Here is a 20,810-nt window from a genome sequence, read left to right on the forward strand (position 1 = left end):
TTTCCCCTCGTCAGTAGAGGATGAGGTTTCCCCTCGTCAGTAGCGGATGAGGTTTCCTCTCGTCAGTAGCGGATGAGGTTTCCTCTCGTCAGTAGCGGATGAGGTTCCCCCTCGTCAGTAGAGGATGAGGTTCCCCCTCTACAGTAGAGGATGAGGTTTTCCCCTCGTCAGTAGCGGATGAGGTTTCCCCTCAGTAGAGGATGAGGTTTCCCCTCGTCAGTAGCGGATGAAGTTTCCCCTCGTCAGTAGCGGATGAGGTTCCCCCTCGTCAGTAGAGGATGAGGTTCCCCCTCTACAGTAGAGGATGAGGTTTTCCCCTCGTCAGTAGCGGATGAGGTTTCCCCTCAGTAGAGGATGAGGTTTCCCCTCGTCAGTAGCGGATGAGGTTTCCCCTCAGTAGAGGATGAGGTTCCCCCTCGTCAGTAGCAGATGAGGTTCCCCCTCGTCAGTAGAGGATGAGGTTCCCCCTCGTCAGTAGCGGATGAGGTTACCCTCAGTAGAGGATGAGGTGGCGCGTGCCTCACGGCTCTCTGGGTCTCTCCCCCTCAGGTGCATCTGAAGTTTGAGATGAACCCGTACGACCCGGCCATCCTGCGCCAGCTGATCCTGTCCGGCAGCGAGCAGCCCAGCCTGGACCCGGAGGCCAGGAGGCCCAGCATGGCCTGGCTGGAGGCGGAGGCCAGCTGCTCCGACATCCCCAAGCTGGAGGGAGACAGGTACGCCAGGGACCAGAGGACCAGAGGAGACAGGGACCAGAGCAGACAGGTACCTCCAGGGACCAGAGCAGATAGGTTCCAGGGACCAGAGCAGTCAGGGGCCCAGGGACCAGAGGACCAGAGCAGACAGGGGACCAGAGGAGGCAGGGACCAGAGCAGACAGGGACCAGAGCAGGCAGGGACCAGAGCAGTCAGGGACCAGAGCAGACAGGGGACCAGAGCAGACAGGGACCAGAGCAGACAGGTACCTCCAGGGACCAGAGCAGATAGGTTCCAGGGACCAGAGCAGTCAGGGGCCCAGGGACCAGGGACCAGGGACCAGGGACCAGGGACCAGAGCAGACAGGGACCAGAGCAGGCAGGGGACCAGAGGAGGCAGGAACCAGAGCAGACAGGGACCAGAGCAGACAGGGACCAGAGCAGACAGGGACCAGAGCAGACAGGGACCAGGGACCAGAGCAGACAGGGACCAGGGACCAGGAACCAGGGACCAGAGCAGACAGGGACCAGGGACCAGAGCAGACAGGGACCAGGGACCAGGAACCAGGGACCAGAGCAGACAGGGACCAGGGACCAGAGCAGACAGGGACCAGAGCAGGCAGGGACCAGAGCAGACAGGGGACCAGGGACCAGAGCAGACAGGGACCAGAGCAGGCAGGTACCAGGGACCAGAGCAGACAGGGGACCAGGGACCAGAGCAGACAGGGACCAGAGCAGACAGGGGACCAGGGACCAGAGCAGACAGGGACCAGAGCAGACAGGGACCAGAGCAGACAGGGACCAGAGCAGACAGGGGACCAGAGCAGACAGGGACCAGAGCAGACAGGGACCAGAGCAGACAGGGACCAGAGCAGACAGGGACCAGAGCAGACAGGGGACCAGGGACCAGAGCAGACAGGGACCAGAGCAGACAGGGACCAGAGCAGACAGGGGACCAGGGACCAGAGCAGACAGGGACCAGAGCAGACAGGGACCAGAGCAGACAGGGACCAGAGCAGACAGGGGACCAGGGACTAGGGACCAGAGCAGGCAGGGACCAGAGCAGGCAGGGACCAGAGCAGGCAGGGACCAGGGACCAGAGCAGACAGGGACCAGAGCAGACAGGGACCAGGAACCAGGGACCAGAGCAGACAGGGACCAGAGCAGACAGGGGACCAGGAACCAGGGACCAGAGCAGGCAGGGACCAGAGCAGGCAGGGACCAGGGACCAGAGCAGACAGGGACCAGAGCAGACAGGGACCAGGAACCAGGGACCAGAGCAGGCAGGGACCAGAGCAGACAGGGACCAGAGCAGACAGGGGACCAGGGACTAGGGACCAGAGCAGACAGGGACCAGAGCAGATAGGGACCAGGGACCAGAGCAGACAGGGACCAGAGCAGACAGGGCCCAGAGCAGTCAGGGGCCAGGGACCAGAGCAGACAGGGACCAGGGACCAGAGTAGACAGGGGCCACGCCCTCTGAGGCGGCTTGGTTTGGTTGAGAATAGAAGAATAGGACAGAGCGTTTATTTCCCATGTGTAACAAGTACAAGTACATTCTGGATTCTCTTCATCGCTCGTCCTTACAGTATCAGTACTAATCAGGTACATCCCAATCATAGGTACACAGCTCGACTATCATTTAGATTCATCAGTTGTCTGGGGAAAAAGTGGTATTTTAAGTGAGTCGTCTTTTTAAATTCTCTCTCTTTCTGTCCTCTAGTGATGATCAGCTGGAGGACTCCGACAGCGAAGAGCATTCCAGATCAGAGTCAGTCACAGGTAGGTCCTTTCTGTCACACCCGCGCGTTTCCGTTGGTCAGAAGTCCCAGAATTCCCTGCGCATCACCCCTGTGTGTCAGTAAAGCAGCGGAAGCAAGTGTCGAAAGTTAGGATTCATCGGCAGCTTTATTGCGTTGAGAATACTGCGATCGGCAAGATGGTCTTCTGCGAGCGCTTCTATCCGACGTCAACACCAGCCTACTGGGAATAGACAGACAACTAGTAAGACAAGAGACACGCCAGACGGACTTTTTGACGCAGTAGGCGCCGTCATCGTATTGCGGAAACTACCGTGACCTAGCCATACTCTCTCACTAGGCTAATCTATCCAGCATTATCAAACTACCGTGACCTAGCCATACTCTCTCACTAGGGTAATCTATCCAGCATTATCAAACTACCGTGACCTAGCCATACTCTCTCACTAGGGTAATCTATCCACCATTATCATTTATTTAACTACTGTAAAGGAAATATCTTAATTGGTTTAGTTTAGATTTCAAAGAACACGCTGAGTGGTCGGTCAAGCTGGTTTCAAACAAAGACAATAGTTTATTCTATGTTACGATTTGCAATTCGGACTCGAGCACAGGAAGTGAATCCGGGCTGAGTGAGTCACTTGGGGACGAGGTCGATAGGTTATAACGTGATTATAACGTGAAAAAGGATGTGACACAGTTTCAGGATGAAGAGGACAGGGAAGTGATGTCACACAGGAAGAATTTGTAGTTTTAACAGACTGATCTATGAGAACCAACTAATTTTAACACGGCTTCCAGCCAATCAGAATCAAGAACCAGAACTAACCGTTGTGTAATAGACAGTAGTCCTAAAAACGTGTCTAAGCAGCGCGATGTCCCTGTGTGTCCAGGCCAGCCGTCCCCGAGGGAGAGCATGGAGGTCAGCCTGGGCGTGACGGCGCTGAGCCTCCTCCAGCAGCCCGAGAAGCTCCAGTGGGAGGCGGTGGCCAGCGTCCTGGAGGAAACGGTCAAGGACCTGGAGGAGATGGGACACAACCCGCTGCTGGCTAAGGACACGCCCCCCGACCACCACCACCACCACATTCCCTTCCCCTGCCTGCTGGCCGGGGGGCTGCTCAGCTACCGGCCGGCCGCCGCCCCCCCGCCCGCCCCCTCGCGCCCCCCCCGCGTCGCCGACGGCCCCCTCAGGACTCACGGCGCCGACCACCACGCCGCCATGGACCCCATGGAGATAGAGACCTGTAGCCACCCGCCCGGCGCCCCCCCGCCGGAGCCCGGCTCCCCCACGCCGACGGGGCCCCTCCCCTCGGCGCCGGCGCCCGCCGCGCGCAGGACTATGCCCGTGCTGCTGCTCTACAGCGTCAAGGAGGCGGACGACAAGTCGTCGGGGAAAGTGTTCGCGCAGATGAACAGCATTATGGGTAAGGGGCTCCACGAGGAGGGCTTCACCGTGCCGCAGATCATCGAGATGGAGTTCGACACGCACGAGCAGCTCCTCCTGCAGGACCCGCCCGTCACCTACATCCAGCAGTTCGCCGACGCCGCCGCCGCCGCCGACATGTTGCTGGACGGTGGCGTCGACAAGTGGGGCTCGCTGGCGGCGGCGCCCCCGCCCCCCCCCGGGGCGCTGGTGCAGTGTCTCCGGCTCCCTCGCCGGCTGGAGGACGAGAACCTGTACGTGGACTCGGTCACGCCGTGCTCGGACGGCGTCCACCTCCTGGTGGTGCTGCAGCCGTGCAGCGTGGAGTCGCTGAGCGCCATCAACCAGGTGGAGGCGCTCAACAACCTCAACCGCCTGCACTCCGCGCTCTGCGGGCGCCGCAAGGTCGGCGAGCTCCGCCCCCTGCTGCCCTCGGCGCTGGCCAACGGCCACGAGGGCCACGCCGCCGCCCCGCCCCCCCCGCAGCAGACGCCGCTCATCCTGCCCCCGCCCGACCAGCAGCAGCAGGCGCGCTCCGTGGCGGGGGGCGGGGTCGGGTGCGGCGGCTACCTGGCGCTCTACAAGCTCAACTACTCCACGCGCGTGGTCACCCTGGAGGAGGAGCCAATCAGGGTGCAGCACATCCGTGACCCGCGCGACGCCGTCACCTCCCTCATCCTGCTTCCCCCGGACGTGTTGGACGGCAGGGAGGACGACAGCGAGGACAGCCCGGAGGACGCGCCTCCGCCCGGGGTTAAGAACGGAGGGTCGGGGGGCGCCGCCGCCGCCAAGGAGAAGCAGCAGCGGGCGGAGGTGGCGGGACTGGGTCACCTGGTGTTGACCACGCAGGCCGGGTACATCATGATCCTGGACCTGTCCACGCTGGAGGTGCTGGCCAAGGTGGAGCCGCCCAGGAAGGAGGGCGCGGCCGAGGAGGCGGACCCCTTCGTCTCGGTCACCTACTGCTCGGGGACGGACCGCCTGTGTGCCTGCACCAAAGGTGAGGAAGGACCCCCCGACACCCTCCACCCCGGGGGTCTAGGGAAGGATTTCACCAACTTCTGTTGGGAATTACGGGAATTACGGGAATTACGGGAACCTCCCCAAATTCCAGATGGGAATTTATAGGAATTAATGGGAATAAGCTGGGAATTTATGGAAATTACCGGGTATTCCCATGGGAAGTGTGTGAATATTTGCAGTCCTAACTGTTTGTGACTTGGCATCATACAAGCGTGGATATTGCCTCGTCATTGTGATGGTGAATGAATATGTGAACTATCACAACCAGCATCTGTGTTCAAGTTAATGTGTCTCATAAGAGAAGTTCCCCTCTGTTTGGACCGTATAACAAACAGGGAAATCATTGTGTGTGTGTGTGTGTGTGTGTGTGTGTGTGTGTGTGTGTGTGTGTGTGTGTGTGTGTGTGTGTGTGTGTGTGTGTGTGTGTGTGTGTGTGTGTGTGTGTGTGTGTGTGTGTGTGTGTGTGTGGGGGGGGGGGGTCTATGGACGGAGTATTTATCGTTGTGTTTGTTAGGTGTGTGTTTGTTAGGTGTGTGTATGCTAGGTGTGTGTTTGTTAGATGTGTGTATGCTAGGTGTGTGTATGTTAGGTGTGTCTATGTTAGGGTGTTAGTTGTGTGTATGTTAGGTGTGTGTCATGTGTATGTAACCATCAGGTTATATAAATGTAATGCACCCAGGTATAATTTAAATATTTGTTATTTCAAAAGTGATGTATTGGTAAAAGATATTAATTCATATCACAGCACATATCTGACCAGTTGTGTTGCTGTCTTATTATCCTGGAAGGTGGAGAACTTCATTTCCTTCAGATTGGAGGCGTGTGTGATGATATAGACGACGGGGATATTTTCGTCGACGGCCCCCTTTCTAAAGGGGTCGAGCAGCTTCTGGAGGGGACGAAGCCGTCGTCCAATCCCTCCAGCCCCGGGATCACAGGTAGGAGGGGCATGCCGGTCACCACGCCTTCCTCCCCCTCACATCGTCCTATGGCAGCTCTGCTCCTCTCTAGGGCTGGGTATCGAGTCGAATTTCAAGATTCGATTCCGATTCACAAGGTTCAGTATCGATTCGGTTAGTGTTACTAAAACCTTTTTTTTTTTTTTTGGCTGTAACCTTAATTACATGACTGCCAAGTTATGCAACACATCAATACTAGGGCTGGGTATCGATACTGATTTCCAAAAATGAATGAATCATTGAATGAATTAATGAACTATTCATTCCTTCATTTATTCATTCATTCATTAAATAAAAGATCGATTTTGGGATTCATGAATCGATTCTGAATCATTTGATTCAGAATCGATTCAGAATCGATGACAGCCAGTTTTCTACATTTAGAGCAAAACACTAGTGATGGGTAAAGGACAGAAGCGCCGACCCGTCATGTTTCCTGCGTCCTGAACACTTCCTGTCCCGCCCCCTCCCCCCCCCCCCCCCCAGGAGTTGACCTCCTGGTGGACCAGGCGCTGAGCGCCGAGAGCCTGACGTCGCTGGTGGAGCTGACGCGCTTCGAGACGCTGACGCCGCGCTTCTCGGCCACGGTGCCGCCGTGCTGGGTGGAGGTGCAGCAGGAGCAGCAGCAGCGACGCCACCCTCAGCACCTGCACCAGCAGCACCACGGGGACGCCGCCCAGCACACGCGCACGTGGAAGCTGCAGACCGACAGGTCCGGGGGGGGGGTACCAGGGGGTAGTTCAGGGCGAGTAAGCAGCAAGGTTATAATAGTTTTGCTTTTTTCATTAGTTTTTATTTTTTATATCGTTTTAACTTTTTGTTTTCAATTTCAGTTTAATTTTGATTCGTTTTAAAGCAGGTTTGCTAGTTTAGTTTCGTATTTTTTTGAAAATGCTTAGTTTTAGTTTAGTTTTAATTAGTTTCAGTATTAGTTCTATTTTTCTGGAGGATAGATTTAATATCCACCCAAAATACTAGGCTTATGTATGAAATGAAAAAGACTAAAACTAAGGACATTTTCTCAATCATTTTAGTTTACGTTTTTATTTTTATTTCAGTTAACTAAAATGTTTTTTCACACCTAGTTGTCGTTTTTTAGTTAGTTTTCGTTAACTATAATAACCTTGGTAAGCAGCGCTCCGAACCGATGGTTCTGGAGACTAGTGGAAGCTGTAGAGTCGGCGAGCACATCGACCCTCCGCTGGCGCCGGACAATATGGTTACGAAGAACGAAAAAAAAATTGATGGGCAGGCGGTGTGTGGTGTGGACGGGAGTGTGAAGACCCTGCCAAGAGTCTATTCTAACCTGAAATAACTTTTTTGAGGACGACTCGTCACTCAAAAGATCATAGAATCTAGTGTTGATTATAATGATTATTATAATAATAATAATAATAATAATAATAATAATGATGATGATGATGATGATGATGATGATAATAATGATAATAATAATAATGATAATAATAATAATGATGATGATGATGATGATGATAATGATAATAATGATAATAATAATGATAATAATAATAACAACAATAATAATACTAATGATGATGATGATAATAATGATAATAATAATAATAATAATAATAATAATAATAACAATAATAATAATAATAATGATGATGATGATGTGTTCTTTCTTGTGGTTGTAGCTCCAGCTGGGACGAGCATGTGTTTGAGCTGGTCCTCCCCAAGGCCTGCATGGTGGGACACGTGGACTTCAAGTTCGTCATGAACGCCAACATCACCAACATTCCTCAGATCCAGGTCACCCTGCTGAAAAACAAAGCCCCTGGCCTGGGAAAAGCCAACGGTGAGGAGGACACACACACACACACACACACAGTAGAGTAACTGGTACGCTCCGCTTCCTCGTACCGTGTGTGAACGCTGCGTTGTGATTGGTCCGCGCGCAGAGACGGCGGTCGACCGGCAGATCTCCTTCCCCCTGTCCCACCTCCCTCACACCAACGGAGAGAGGAACGGACAGCCCGTCCTGCACCACTTCGCCGAGGACATCCAGTTCATGGACATCGAGGAGACGGCGGGTACGAGACTTAGTCGCACTGAAATGAAAAAAGCATTCTGTCCCATTTTGGTTCACATAATTGGTCATAGTGTTCACCTATTCAACGATGTATGCCAAAAGAATTAGAAAATTCTACTTTTGTTGTAATCTTGTATCAAAGTATATAATTTCTTCCTGGAAAACGGTAGGTCACGTGCAATGACGACAACAGGTACCTTAGATTTTAGACCAATAATCTCACGACATCCACCCGTCGATCAACGCTATCCTTCTATCGAATCTGTCTAAAGTTCTTAAAACCCGTCCACTTGTCAATGTTCCAATCAAATTCCTCTAAACATATGTCCCACCCTCATAGCTTGTTTGCGTCGGAAATACGTCAAACTACGGAAGTTAAGATGATCTCAAACGTCCGTTTCAGTGCGACTTTAAAACGACTGGCTCGTATAATTATGACCTGTTTAGTCCCGGGTGGTTTGTGGTGCCAGATGGTTTAGAGAAGGTCCCAGGTGGAACTACATGATGTCAGGACGGACGATTCTCTGGACATCTGGTCAGGGGACAGTTTGATTGGCTAGTTTAGCGTCACTCTGTGTTGAGCTACCAAAGCATCATTCTAGTGTGTCATCGTAGGACCCAGAAACTGTCACGGCGCCATGTTGGGACTAAGTCACCACTCCGTCCCTAGAAGAATCTTTTTTTTGACCCCCCACGTGTCACACATAATGTCTTCCCCCTCTCCTCACGTTCTTTCCCGTCTCTCCTGTTCAGGGTCCAGGCTCTGCCCCTTCCTGGACGAGCACAAGGAGGACATCCTGTGCGGCCCCGTGTGGTTGGCCAGCGGGCTGGACCTATCGGGACACGCCGGCATGCTCAGCCTCACCAGCCCCAAGCTGGTCAAAGGTAATCGCCGCGGTTACGCTGTGGGCGTGGCGCGGACAGGGGGGAAGAACGACTCTTTGTTTGTCGTTGTTGGAATTTCCTCTTTTTCTTTTGACGTTTTGATATTGTGTCATCGGGGCGGAAAGAAAGCGGAAGTTAAAGTCTCTCCAGTTTGTATTTTAAGCTCCGCCCCCCTCCACGCAGGCATGGCGGGGGGCAAGTACCGCTCCTTCCTGGTGCACATCAAGACGGTCAGCGACAAGGGTCCCGAGGACAGCCCGCGGCCGGTGGTGCGCATGCCCGCCGCCAAGCCGCAGAGCAGCAAGGCGCACTCCCTCTCCACGCTGCTGCAGAGGGCGCAGGCCTCCAAGGTATGGCACGCACACACACACACACACACACACGCACACACGTCTCCACGCTGCTGCAGAGGGCGCAGGCCTCCAAGGTACAGCGCACACACACACACACACACACACACGCGCACACACACACACACACACACTCCCTCTCCACGCTGCTGCAGAGGGCGCAGGCCTCCAAGGTACAGCACACACACACACGCACACACACACGCACACGCACACACACACACACACACACTCTCCACGCTGCTGCAGAGGGCGCAGGCCTCCAAGGTACAGCGCACACACACACGCACACACACACGCACGCACGCACGCACGCACGCACACACACACACACACACACACACACACACACACACACATACATACACACACACGCTCACACACGCACACACACACACACACACACACACACACACACACACACAGGAGTTTGTGTCTTCAAGTGCTCTTGTTAGAGCTCAAACTCTCTTATCGATGTTCTTATGATATGAAAGTTGTAATGTAGAGCTAAATAGTTGTTTTCGGGCCAAAATATTTTGCTTAAACAAGACCCACCGGTGATGAATGCCGTTTGGTGAACGTGGTGAACGTGGAAGTAGTTGTCAGTTTTTAGTTGAGCTCCTTCCTCTGTCTCCCCCTGCTGGTTGAGTCGTGTCACTGCCACGTCTGTGGAGTGAAACTTTGTGAAGGTGTCAGTTTGGCTTTTTTAAATGGTTTCCTCACACCAACGTTCCCATTCCACTTAGGGCTGATTAATTGTCAGAAAAATAATTGCGATTATTTCAATAATTGTGAGTTGTTGTCCTAGAACAAGTGCCAAGAAGCTGAAGAATTCCATTGAACTAGGGTTGCTACCATATTAACTCTGCAACTGATTTTTATTTTATCTTTTTTAATGTAAAAAAATAGACATTTTTTTATTTATTTTTATTTTTTATTTTTTAATAACCGCGGTAAAAAAAACAACAATCGCAGTCAGAAAAAATAATCGCGGTTTGACGATTATGTAATAATAACAGCCCTAATTCCACTATAGCAAGACATTTCATCACTCAAAATGTCCAAACACCCCCCTCACTTTCTAGTACAGTCGACTAGCAGGGCGTAACCGTCGGCCATCTTGTGTCCGCTGCAGGAGAAGGCCTCCACTTCCAAAGCCGACCCCCCGACCTCGTCGAAGAAGCCCGACAACCTCCGAGGCTGCGACCTCCTCCAAGAGGTGTCCGTCACGATCAGGAGGTTCAAGAAGACGTCCATACCCAAAGAGAGGTGAGACCAGAGAGAGAGACCAGAGAGAGAGACCAGAGAGAGAGACCAGAGAGAGAGACCAGAGAGAGAGACCAGAGAGAGAGACCAGAGAGAGAGACCAGAGAGAGAGACCAGAGAGAGAGACCAGAGAGAGAGAGACCAGAGAGAGAGACCAGAGAGAGAGACCAGAGAGAGAGAGACCAGAGAGAGAGACCAGAGAGAGAGAGACCAGAGAGAGAGAGACCAGAGAGAGAGAGACCAGAGAGAGACCAGAGAGAGACCAGAGAGAGACCAGAGAGAGACCAGAGAGAGACTAGAGAGAGAGACCAGAGAGAGAGAGAGAGCAGAGAGAGAGAGAGACCAGAGAGAGAGACCAGAGAGAGAGAGACCAGAGAGAGAGAGACCAGAGAGAGAGAGACCAGAGAGAGAGAGAGCAGAGAGAGAGAGACCAGAGAGAGAGAGACCAGAGAGAGAGAGAGCAGAGAGAGAGAGCAGAGAGAGAGAGAGAGACCAGAGAGAGAGACCAGAGAGAGAGACCAGAGAGGTGAGACCAGAGAGGTGAGACCAGAGAGGTGAGACCAGAGAGGTGAGACCAGAGAGGTGAGACCAGAGAGAGAGACCAGAGAGAGAGAGACCAGAGAGAGACCAGAGAGACAGACCAACGTGCCTTGCTCAAGGGCACGTTGGTAGACACTGGTGGGATGCTCTGACCACTGGGCTGCCTGCTGGTTTGAGTTCCTCACCTCAGACCTTCTGGCTTTAGAGCATAACAGATAAACCAGGAAACTGATTAGCCAATGGGATTGATCGATGGTTAGCCACCAATGGCAGGGCTGGAGAGGGTTGGGTTTTCCTCATCCTCCTCTTCCTCTTCCTCTTCCTCTTCCTCTTCCTCCTCCTCCTCCATCTCATCCTCCTCCTCATCCTCATCCTCATCCTCATCCTCCTCATCCTCCTTCTCCTCCTCCTCCTCCTCCTCCTTCTCCTCATCCTCCTCCTCCTCCCCCTCCCCCTCCCCCTCCTCCTCCTCCTCCTCCTCCCCCTCCTCATCCTCCTCATCCTCCTCCTCCTCCTCCCCCTCCCCCTCCCCCTCCTCCTCCTCCTCCTCCTCCTCCCCCTCCTCCTCCTCCTCCTCCTCCTCCTCCTCCTCCCCCTCCCCCTCCTCCTCCTCCTCCTCCTCCTCCTCCTCCTCCTCCCCCTCCCCCTCCTCCCTCCTCCTCCCCCTCCTCCTCCTCCTCCTCCTCCTCCCCCTCCCCCTCCCCCTCCTCCCTCCTCCTCCTCCTCCCCCTCCTCCTCCCCCCCCCCCTCCTCCTCCTCCGCCTCCTCCTCCTCCTCCTCCTCCTCCCCCTCCCCCTCCTCCCCCCCCCCTCCTCCTCTTCCTCCTCCTCATCCTCCTCTTCCTCCTCCTCCCCCTCCTCCCCCTCCCCCTCCCCCTCCTCCTCCTCCTCCTCCTCCTCCTCCTCCTCCTCCTCCTCCTCCTCAGGGTCCAGCGCTGTGCCATGCTGCAGTTCCCAGACTTCCAGGAGAAGCTTCTGAGCGGTCTGTGTCAGCAGGCGGAGGACGAGGGCCCGGGGCCGGGCACGGAGCACGCCCAGAGCCTCATCCTGGACATCCTGTGCTGGCTGGCGGGGGTCTACTCCAACGGACCCTGCAGGTGGGCCACGTCTGGGTGGAACGCAGGGGGAACGCAGGGGGAACGTGACGGGGGAACCGTTGAATCATTTGTTCTTTTTTTTGTCAGACCCTTAAATTGTATGGGGGAGAGAGAACATTTGTAAAGGTTTCTATAGGTCCTTTTAAACGGCGTTTTCGGTCAACGTTAGACTGATGCTGTGTTCACATCGGGCGCTAATTTTTCCTGCGGCGCGGCGAGTTTACATAGAAAGTCAATACAATTTCGGCGGCGGGCGGCACGGGCGGCGCGAATCGCAGTATTCGGTGGCGCAGCGACATTCGCAAAAGTTCAATTTTTTGGAACTTTCTGCGGCGGATTCGCGCGGCGACCCATCGATCCCGCGGCGAGATCGGGCCGAACTGGGCGGCGCGAATTTTCTCGCCGCGCCCGGTGTGAATACAGCATACAGACTTGGTCCATGTAAACTACCGGTGCGTCAGCTAATAACGGTAAAAGAACAACCCTCGCAAGGTTTGAACCAGCTGCTGCCGCACCGCTAGGGGAGACATCACCCTCGGCTCCAAAACGCCATTTTCTTCTAAAGCTCTGGCGTCAACCAGACTGTAGCCATGTTTCCATCCACACGTTTTATGTGAATTAAATTATATCGAATTAAAAATGCCTTATGTAAACAGTAAAATTCGATTAAAAATCATGAAAATCGACAAAAGGTTTGTACTGTAGATCTCATTTTCTCTTGTTCGATAAAAGTCTTGTGATAAATGCTTTATCCGATTTAAAGCTCTAGATGGAAACGCACGTTCGCCGGCTTTATTCACATTCATATTTTTTAGCGATCCTCACGCAATTCGATCGACAAGTGGATGGAAACATGGCTTGTGAATCTTAGAAACGGCCGTAGCAGAGCCAAAACACAGGGTTTTCCCGTGGTGAAAGTCCCGCACGTTGTGGTTTTTAACGCGTCATTTCCTGTCTGGCGCAGCCTGAGGGAAGGGAAGGAGGGTCTGCTGGCCAAGACGCGGAGCAGGCTGACCGACATCGTCCGCGTCTGCTTCCTGCAGGCCGGTCGCAGCATCGCCCACAAATGCGCCCGCTTTCTCGCACTTTGTATCAGGTGAGAAACTTTCCCACAATCCTTTTCAACTATCGCAACCATATTTTAGCCGTGTTCGGAATCGCTCCCTATTCACTCTATAGTGCACTATATAGGGAGTCAGCCGTTTTGTTTGTAGTGTCCGAATTCTCCACGGAATTCGTTCCCTATATAGTCCACTATTACCCACAATTCACCTTGATTTGCAGGGAACAGTGCATGTACCCTACATTTTCTCCGTTCCCTAGGTAGTTCACTACATGGTGAACCCTATATAGGGAATAGGGAGTGAGGGAACGAGGGAGCGATTCCCAACACATATTTTGTGTCCATCTCCACGTCTTCCCGACCGTTTGAGGACACAATAACAACGTGTAACTGACCTCTCTCTCCTCACAGCAATGGGAAGGGAGAGTCCAGCCAGCAGGGTTTCGGCGTGGGGCTTCTCAAGGCTCTTCTGGACAACATGCCGTACTTACCGGCCGCTGCCACCGGGGGTGAGTAGCCGTGCGTCGCACGCCGGTGTGGGGATGGTGTGTGTTCCAGGTGTGTGTGTGTGTTCCAGGTGTGTGTGTTCCAGGTGTGTGTGTTCCAGGTGTGTGTGTTCCAGGTGATTGTGTGTGTTCTAGGTGATTGTGTGTGTTCTAGGTGATTGTGTGTGTTCCAGGTGATGGTGTGTGTTCCAGGTGATGGTGTGTGTTCTAGGTGATTGTGTGTGTGTGTTCCAGGTGATTGTGTGTGTTCCAGGTGATTGTGTGTGTTTCAGGTGATTGTGTGTGTGTTCCAGGTGATTGTGTGTGTGTTCCAGGTGATTGTGTGTGTTTCAGGTGATTGTGTGTGTGTTCCAGGTGATGGTGTGTGTGTTCCAGGTGATTGTGTGTGTTCCAGGTGATTGTGTGTGTGTTCCAGGTGATTGTGTGTGTTCCAGGTGATTGTGTGTGTTTCAGGTGATTGTGTGTGTGTTCCAGGTGATTGTGTGTGTTTCAGGTGATTGTGTGTGTTCCAGGAGATTGTGTGTGTGTTCCAGGTGATTGTGTGTGTGTTCCAGGTGATTGTGTGTGTTTCAGGTGATTGTGTGTGTGCCATGTGATTGTGTGTGTGTGCCATGTGATTGTGTGTGTGTGCCATGTGATTGTGTGTGTGTGTTCCAGGTGATGGTGTGTGTGTTTCAGGTGATTGTGTGTGTGTTCCAGGTGATTGTGTGTGTTCCAGGTGATTGTGTGTGTTCCAGGTGATTGTGTGTGTTTCAGGTGATTGTGTGTGTTCCAGGTGATTGTGTGTGTTCCAGGTGATTGTGTGTGTTCCAGGTGATTGTGTGTGTTTCAGGTGATTGTGTGTGTGTGTTCCAGGTGATGGTGTGTGTGTTCCAGGTGATTGTGTGTGTTCTAGGTGATTGTGTGTGTGTTTCAGGTGATTGTGTGTGTGTTCCAGGTGATTGTGTGTGTTCCAGGTGATTGTGTGTGTGTTCCAGGTGATTGTGTGTGTTCCAGGTGATTGTGTGTGTGTTCCAGGTGGTTGTGTGTGTTCCAGGTGATTGTGTGTGTGTGTTCCAGGTGATTGTGTGTGTGTGTTCCAGGTGATTGTGTGTGTGTGTTCCAGGTGATTGTGTGTGTGTGTTCCAGGTGATTGTGTGTGTGTTCCAGGTGATTGTGTGTGTGTTCCAGGTGATTGTGTGTGTTCCAGGTGATTTCTGACCTTGTGTGTGTGTGCGTGTGCGTGTGCGTGTGTGTGTGCGTGTGTGCGTGTGTGCGTGTGTGTGTGTGTGTGCGCGCGCGTGCGTGTGTGTGTGTGTGTGCGTCAGGGTCGATGTTCTGGTACTTCGTGCTGCTGAACTATGTGAAGGACGAGGACCTGGCGGGCTGCAGCACGGCGTGCGCCGCCCTGCTGACCGCCGTCTCCCGCCAGCTCCAGGACCGCCTCACCCCCCTGGAGGCCCTGCTGCAGACCAGGTGGGCGTTAGGACCCAGCGGTGGGGCGCTAGGAACCCAGCGGGGGACGCCGACACTAGGGTGCTAGGACCCAGCGGGGGACACCGACGCTATAAGTCCAGTTAGCCTTCGGAAAGAACCGATCGGTCTGGCAGCTCTCAGGAGAAATGTCCAGTCAGCGGCCATTTTAGTCGATGACGAAAATCATAACAATCAGGGTTTCAGAGTGTGACTAACTTGGTCCAGCAGCAATGTTAGATGCTTTATTTTTGTTATCCTGCTGTACTTATAAACTATTCGATATGACTGCCATGCATTTGTTAATAATAATAGTAATTATTAATAATTAATAATAATAATAAGAAGAAGAACCAGTGGTTTTAAGTGTTCAGGTCAGTAAGTTAGTGTCCAGTTTCCTCACGGAAAAAAACATGTTGCATAGTTGAAACAAACTTTAAAGTGTATAAAGCTTGAAAAGTATTCTTGGTTTGTTATTTTCTTAACGGCAGTTAAGTAGGTTTGGGTTGATTCTCGCGTGTCCCTCCTCAGATACGGCCTGTACAGCTCGCCCTTTGACCCCGTGCTCTTTGACCTGGAGGTCAGCGGCTCGTCCTGCAAGAGCGCCTTCAACAGCAGCATCGGCGTGCAGTCCGACGAGATCGACCTGTCTGACATTCTCTCAGGTCTGCAGCGCACACACACACACACACACACACACACACACACACACACACACACACACAGCTATCGTTTTTTTGAAATGTACAAAGCTAAATGTACTTGGCAATGGGAGGGAAAAAATGAATTGTGGCGAGCGCCCCCAGGTGGTGAGCTCTGGTACATGTGTGACGGACAAACGCACGGACACACTAACTTACAGGGGTCAGTCAATAGCCCCCGGAGATTTGAGTTGACCTGTACGCTCAGATGTGTGTTTGTGCTCTGAACTGTGTTTGTTTGTGTGTGTGTGTGTGCGTGTGTGTGTGTGTGTGTCTCTGTCTCTCTGTCTCTCTGTCTCTCTCTCTGTCTCTCCCTTTCTCTCTGTCTCTCTCCCTCTGGCTCTCTCTCTCGCTGTCTCTCCCTTTCTCTCTGTCTGTCTCCGTCTGTCTCTCTCTGTCTCTCCCTTTCTCTCTGTCTCTCTCCCTCCGTCTCTCTCTCTGTCTCTCCCTTTCTCTCCCTCTCTCTCCCTCTGTCTCTCTCTGTCTCTCCCTTTCTCTCTGTCTCTCTCTCTGTCTCTGTGTGTGTGTGTGTGTGTGTGTGTGTGTGTGTGTGTGTGTGTGTGTGTGTGTGTGTGTGTGTGTGTGTGTGTGTGTGCGTGTGCGTGTGCGTGTGCGCGTGCGCGTGTGCGTGCGTGTGCGTGTGTGTAGGGAACGGTAAGGTGAGCAGCTGTGCGGTGGCGGAGGGCAGCTTCACGGCGCTGACGGGGCTTCTGGAGGCGGAGCCTCTGCACTTCAGCTGCATCTCCACCAGCGACGGCACCCGCGTGGAGAGAGACGACGCCAGCATGTTCACAGGTACACACACACACACACACACACCACCCGCGTGGAGAGAGACGACGCCAGCATGTTCACAGGTACGCACACACACACACACACACACACACACACACACACACCCGCGTGGAGAGAGACGAGGCCAGCATGTTCACAGGTACACACACACACACACACAGCATGTTCACAGGTACACACACACACAATATCGATTCGGTTAGTGTTACTAAAACCTGTTTTTTTTAGCTGTAATCTTAATTACATGACTGCCAAGTTATGCAACACATCAATACTAGGGCTGGGTATCGATACTGATTTCCAAAAATGAATGAATGAATTATTGAATGAATGAATGAACTATTTATACCTTCATTTATTCATTCATTCATTAAATAAAAGATCGATTTTGGGATTCATGAATCGATTCTGAATCATTTGACTCGGAATCGATTCAGAATCGATGAATCGTTTTTTATAACCCAGCCCTAGTCACCAGACTGTTCCTATATTCCAAACCGGCGCTTGCTCCCTGCTAGCCTGACACCCCTGGACGGCGTTCCCCCCCCCCCCCCCCTCAGTGAGCACGTTCGGGGTGACCCCGGCGGTTGGCGGCCTGTCGGCGGGCACGGTGGGCGAGGCGTCGACGGCGCTGAGCTCGGCGGCGCAGGTGGCGTTGCAGTCGCTGTCCCACGCCATGGTGTCGGCCGAGCAGCAGCTGCAGGTGCTGCAGGAGAAACAGCAGCAGCTGCTCAAGCTGCAACAGCAGGTCAGGGACTCCTTATTACACGCTTATTACACGCTTATCACACGCTTATCACATCAGACCACAGGCTTGTACACACCAGGGTTATAATAGTTTTGCTTTTTTCATTAGTTTGTATTTTTATATCATTTTAACTTTTTGTTTTCAATTTCAGTTTAGTTTTAATTAGTTTTTAAAGCAGATTTGCTAGTTTAGTTTTTTTTTGTTGTTGTTGATAATGCTTAGTTTTAGTTTAGTTTTTATTAGTTTCAGTATTAGTTTTAGTTGTTTTTTTTCTGCGCTAGCCTCGTGAGACCATCCTGATCTCGTGAGCTCATGTAGTAGGAATGTCTCTATCCTAGTAGTAATCATCTAGTGTGTAGTATGAGCTGTCTCTATCCTAGTAGTAATCATCTAGTATGTAGTATGAACTGTCTCTATCCTAGTAGTAATCATCTAGTGTGTAGTAGGAGCTGTCTCTATCCTAGTAGTAATCATCTAGTGTGTAGTAGTAATCATCTAGTGTGTAGTAGTAATCCTATGGTGTGTAGTAGTAATCATCTAGTGTGTAGTAGTAATCATCTAGTGTGTAGTATGTAGTATGAGCTGTCTATATCCTAGTAGTAATCATCTAGTGTGTAGTAGTAATCATCTAGTGTGTAGTATGAGCTGTCTCTATCCTAGTAGTAATCATCTAGTGTGTAGTATGTAGTATGAGCTGTCTATATCCTAGTAGTAATCATCTAGTGTGTAGTAGTAATCATCTAGTGTGTAGTATGAGCTGTCTCTATCCTAGTAGTAATCATCTAGTGTGTAGTATGTAGTATGAACTGTCTCTATCCTAGTAGTAATCATCTAGTGTGTAGTATGTAGTATGAGCTGTCTATATCCTAGTAGTAATCATCTAGTGTGTAGTAGTAATCATCTAGTGTGTAGTATGAGCTGTCTCTATCCTAGTAGTAATCATCTAGTGTGTAGTAGTAATCATCTAGTGTGTAGTAGGAGCTGTCTCTATCCTAGTAGTAATCATCTAGTGTGTAGTGTGTAGTATGAACTGTCTCTATCCTAGTAGTAATCCTATGGTGTGTAGTAGTAATCCTCTAGTGTGTAGTGTGTAGTATGAACTGTCTCTATCCTAGTAGTAATCCTATGGTGTGTAGTAGTAATCTAGTGTGTAGTGTGTAGTATGTAGTATGAGCTGTCTCTATCCTAGTAGTAATCCTATGGTGTGTAGTAGTAATCCTCTAGTGTGTAGTGTGTAGTATGAACTGTCTCTATCCTAGTAGTAATCCTATGGTGTGTAGTAGTAATCTAGTGTGTAGTGTGTAGTATGTAGTATGAGCTGTCTCTATCCTAGTAGTAATCTAGTGTGTAGTGTGTAGTATGAACTGTCTATCCTAGTAGTAATCCTATGGTGTGTAGTAGTAATCTAGTGTGTAGTATGTAGTATGAACTGTCTCTATCCTAGTAGTAGTAATCTAGTGTGTAGTAGTAATCATCTAGTGTGTAGTATGTAGTATGTAGTATGAACTGTCTATCCTAGTAGTAATCCTCTAGTGTGTAGTGTGTAGTAGGTACTGTCTCTATCCTAGTAGTAATCTAGTGTGTAGTAGGAGCTGTCTCTATCCTAGTAGTAATCTAGTATGTAGTATGTAGTATGAACTGTCTCTATCCTAGTAGTAATCCTATGGTGTGTAGTAGTAATCTAGTGTGTAGTGTGTAGTATGAACTGTCTCTATCCTAGTAGTAATCCTATGGTGTGTAGTATGAACTGTCTCTATCCTAGTAGTAATCTAGTGTGTAGTATGTAGTATGAACTGTCTCTATCCTAGTAGTAATCTAGTGTGTAGTGTGTAGTGTGTAGTATGAACCATCTCTATCCTAGTAGTAATCATCTAGTGTGTAGTAGTAATCATCTAGTATGTAGTATGTACTGTCTCTATCCTAGTAGTAATCCTATGGTGTGTAGTAGTAATCTAGTGTGTAGTATGTAGTATGAGCTGTCTCTATCCTAGTAGTAATCCTATGGTGTGTAGTAGTGATCTAGTGTGTAGTGTGTAGTATGAGCTGTCTCTATCCTAGTAGTAATCCTATGGTGTGTAGTAGTAATCCTATGGTGTGTAGTAGTAATCTAGTGTGTAGTGTGTAGTATGAGCTGTCTCTATCCTAGTAGTAATCCTATGGTGTGTAGTAGTAATCCTATGGTGTGTAGTAGTAATCTAGTGTGTAGTATGTAGTATGAATTGTCTCTATCCTAGTAGTAATCCTATGGTGTGTTGCGAACAGAAGGCCAAGCTGGAGGCCAAGTTGCACCAGACCACGTCAGCCGCGTCGGGCGTGGGCCCCATCCACAACTCCGTGCCTTCCAACCCCTCGTCCGTCGCCGCGCCCGGCTTCTTCATCCACCCCTCCGACGTCATCCCGCCGACGCCCAAGACCACGCCGCTCTTCATGACGCCGCCGCTCACGCCGCCCAACGAGGCCGTGTCGGCGGCGTTCAGCGCCGAGCTCGCCCACCTGTTCCCCGGGTCCATGATCGACCCGCCCCCGGTCAACCTGGCCGCCCACAAGAACAGCCAGAAAGCAAAGCCGGTCAGTCCCTCTCCGCACGGCACTCTCGTCCATTTCACCACGCATGCGGTAGCGTTAACCAGAAGAATTAGTAGCAACACTTTATTTTTCAGCCTGTTAACCCTTTTCGATACGACCACGTCACCGGCAACATTTAAAAAAAAATCTAACAAATATTTAATAATATTAAAAAAAAAATCTAACAAATCTAAAAAATTCCTCACTCCAACACTTGCTGAAAGCTGAGAAACTGCGCTTTCTAGTATTATAGGGAAAATCCAATTAATATTCAAAATGTTGTCACTGTACTTTCAGGGTTAAAAGGGTTAATTACATGGTAATTACAAGGTATTGAGGCAGAGTGTGTTTATGCTGTGTTTGTTGGACCTTATGCTGGACAAACACTTAGAAATATTGGGGCGGCTGTAGCTCAGTTGGTAGAGCGGGTCGTTCAATGATCGAAGGGTCAGTGGTTCGAATCCCAGCTCCGACTGTCCACATGTCGAAGTGTCCTTGAGCAAGACACCTAACCCCAAATTGCTCCCAATGAGCAGGTTAGCACCTTGCATGGCAGCTACCACCATTGGTGAGTGAATGTGTGTGTGAATGGGTGAATGAGAGGCCTTTGTAAAGCGCTTTGAGTGCCGCTAAGGTGGAAAAGCGCTATATAAGTGCGGTCCATTTAATATTAGCCTCTCTGGCATTGTTGATCAGACACTTTTTGTTCCCATGTATTTATCTGGTAATTATCATGTAATTAACACGCTGAAAAAATGCCACGATGCGGTTCTGTAATGATACGAGTTCTCTAGGGAATGCTCAGCGTTCGTCCGAGGCGTCGCAGACTGACCGTACGTTGTTGTTCCTAGAGCCCCATGGGCAGCGGTCTGGCGCTGGCCATCTCCCAGGCCTCGCACTTCCTGCAGCCCCCGCCACACCAGTCCATCAT

General features: G+C 51.2%; 1 protein-coding gene across 1 annotated transcript in view; it reads left to right on the forward strand.

The window, feature by feature from the left end:
- The window catches only part of birc6 (baculoviral IAP repeat containing 6), a 143,376-nt gene that overhangs the window by 14,348 nt on the left and 108,218 nt on the right, over positions 1–20,810 (forward strand). Inside the window, exons 8-26 of the mRNA XM_084460956.1 lie at positions 550–716; positions 2,418–2,476; positions 3,348–4,877; positions 5,689–5,838; positions 6,346–6,571; positions 7,518–7,678; positions 7,782–7,913; positions 8,666–8,797; positions 8,981–9,147; positions 10,283–10,416; positions 11,879–12,049; positions 13,014–13,145; positions 13,524–13,621; positions 14,926–15,073; positions 15,602–15,735; positions 16,420–16,566; positions 17,127–17,314; positions 19,577–19,882; positions 20,731–20,810. The exon at positions 20,731–20,810 is cut by the window's right edge and continues 20 nt beyond it. Coding sequence (XP_084317082.1) covers positions 550–716; positions 2,418–2,476; positions 3,348–4,877; positions 5,689–5,838; positions 6,346–6,571; positions 7,518–7,678; positions 7,782–7,913; positions 8,666–8,797; positions 8,981–9,147; positions 10,283–10,416; positions 11,879–12,049; positions 13,014–13,145; positions 13,524–13,621; positions 14,926–15,073; positions 15,602–15,735; positions 16,420–16,566; positions 17,127–17,314; positions 19,577–19,882; positions 20,731–20,810 — 4,262 coding nt within the window. The remainder of the gene's footprint in view (positions 1–549; positions 717–2,417; positions 2,477–3,347; positions 4,878–5,688; positions 5,839–6,345; positions 6,572–7,517; positions 7,679–7,781; positions 7,914–8,665; positions 8,798–8,980; positions 9,148–10,282; positions 10,417–11,878; positions 12,050–13,013; positions 13,146–13,523; positions 13,622–14,925; positions 15,074–15,601; positions 15,736–16,419; positions 16,567–17,126; positions 17,315–19,576; positions 19,883–20,730) is intronic.

The sequence above is a fragment of the Borostomias antarcticus genome, assembly GCF_949987555.1.
Source record: "Borostomias antarcticus genome assembly, chromosome: 34".
Taxonomy (NCBI): Eukaryota; Metazoa; Chordata; class Actinopteri; order Stomiiformes; family Stomiidae; genus Borostomias; species Borostomias antarcticus.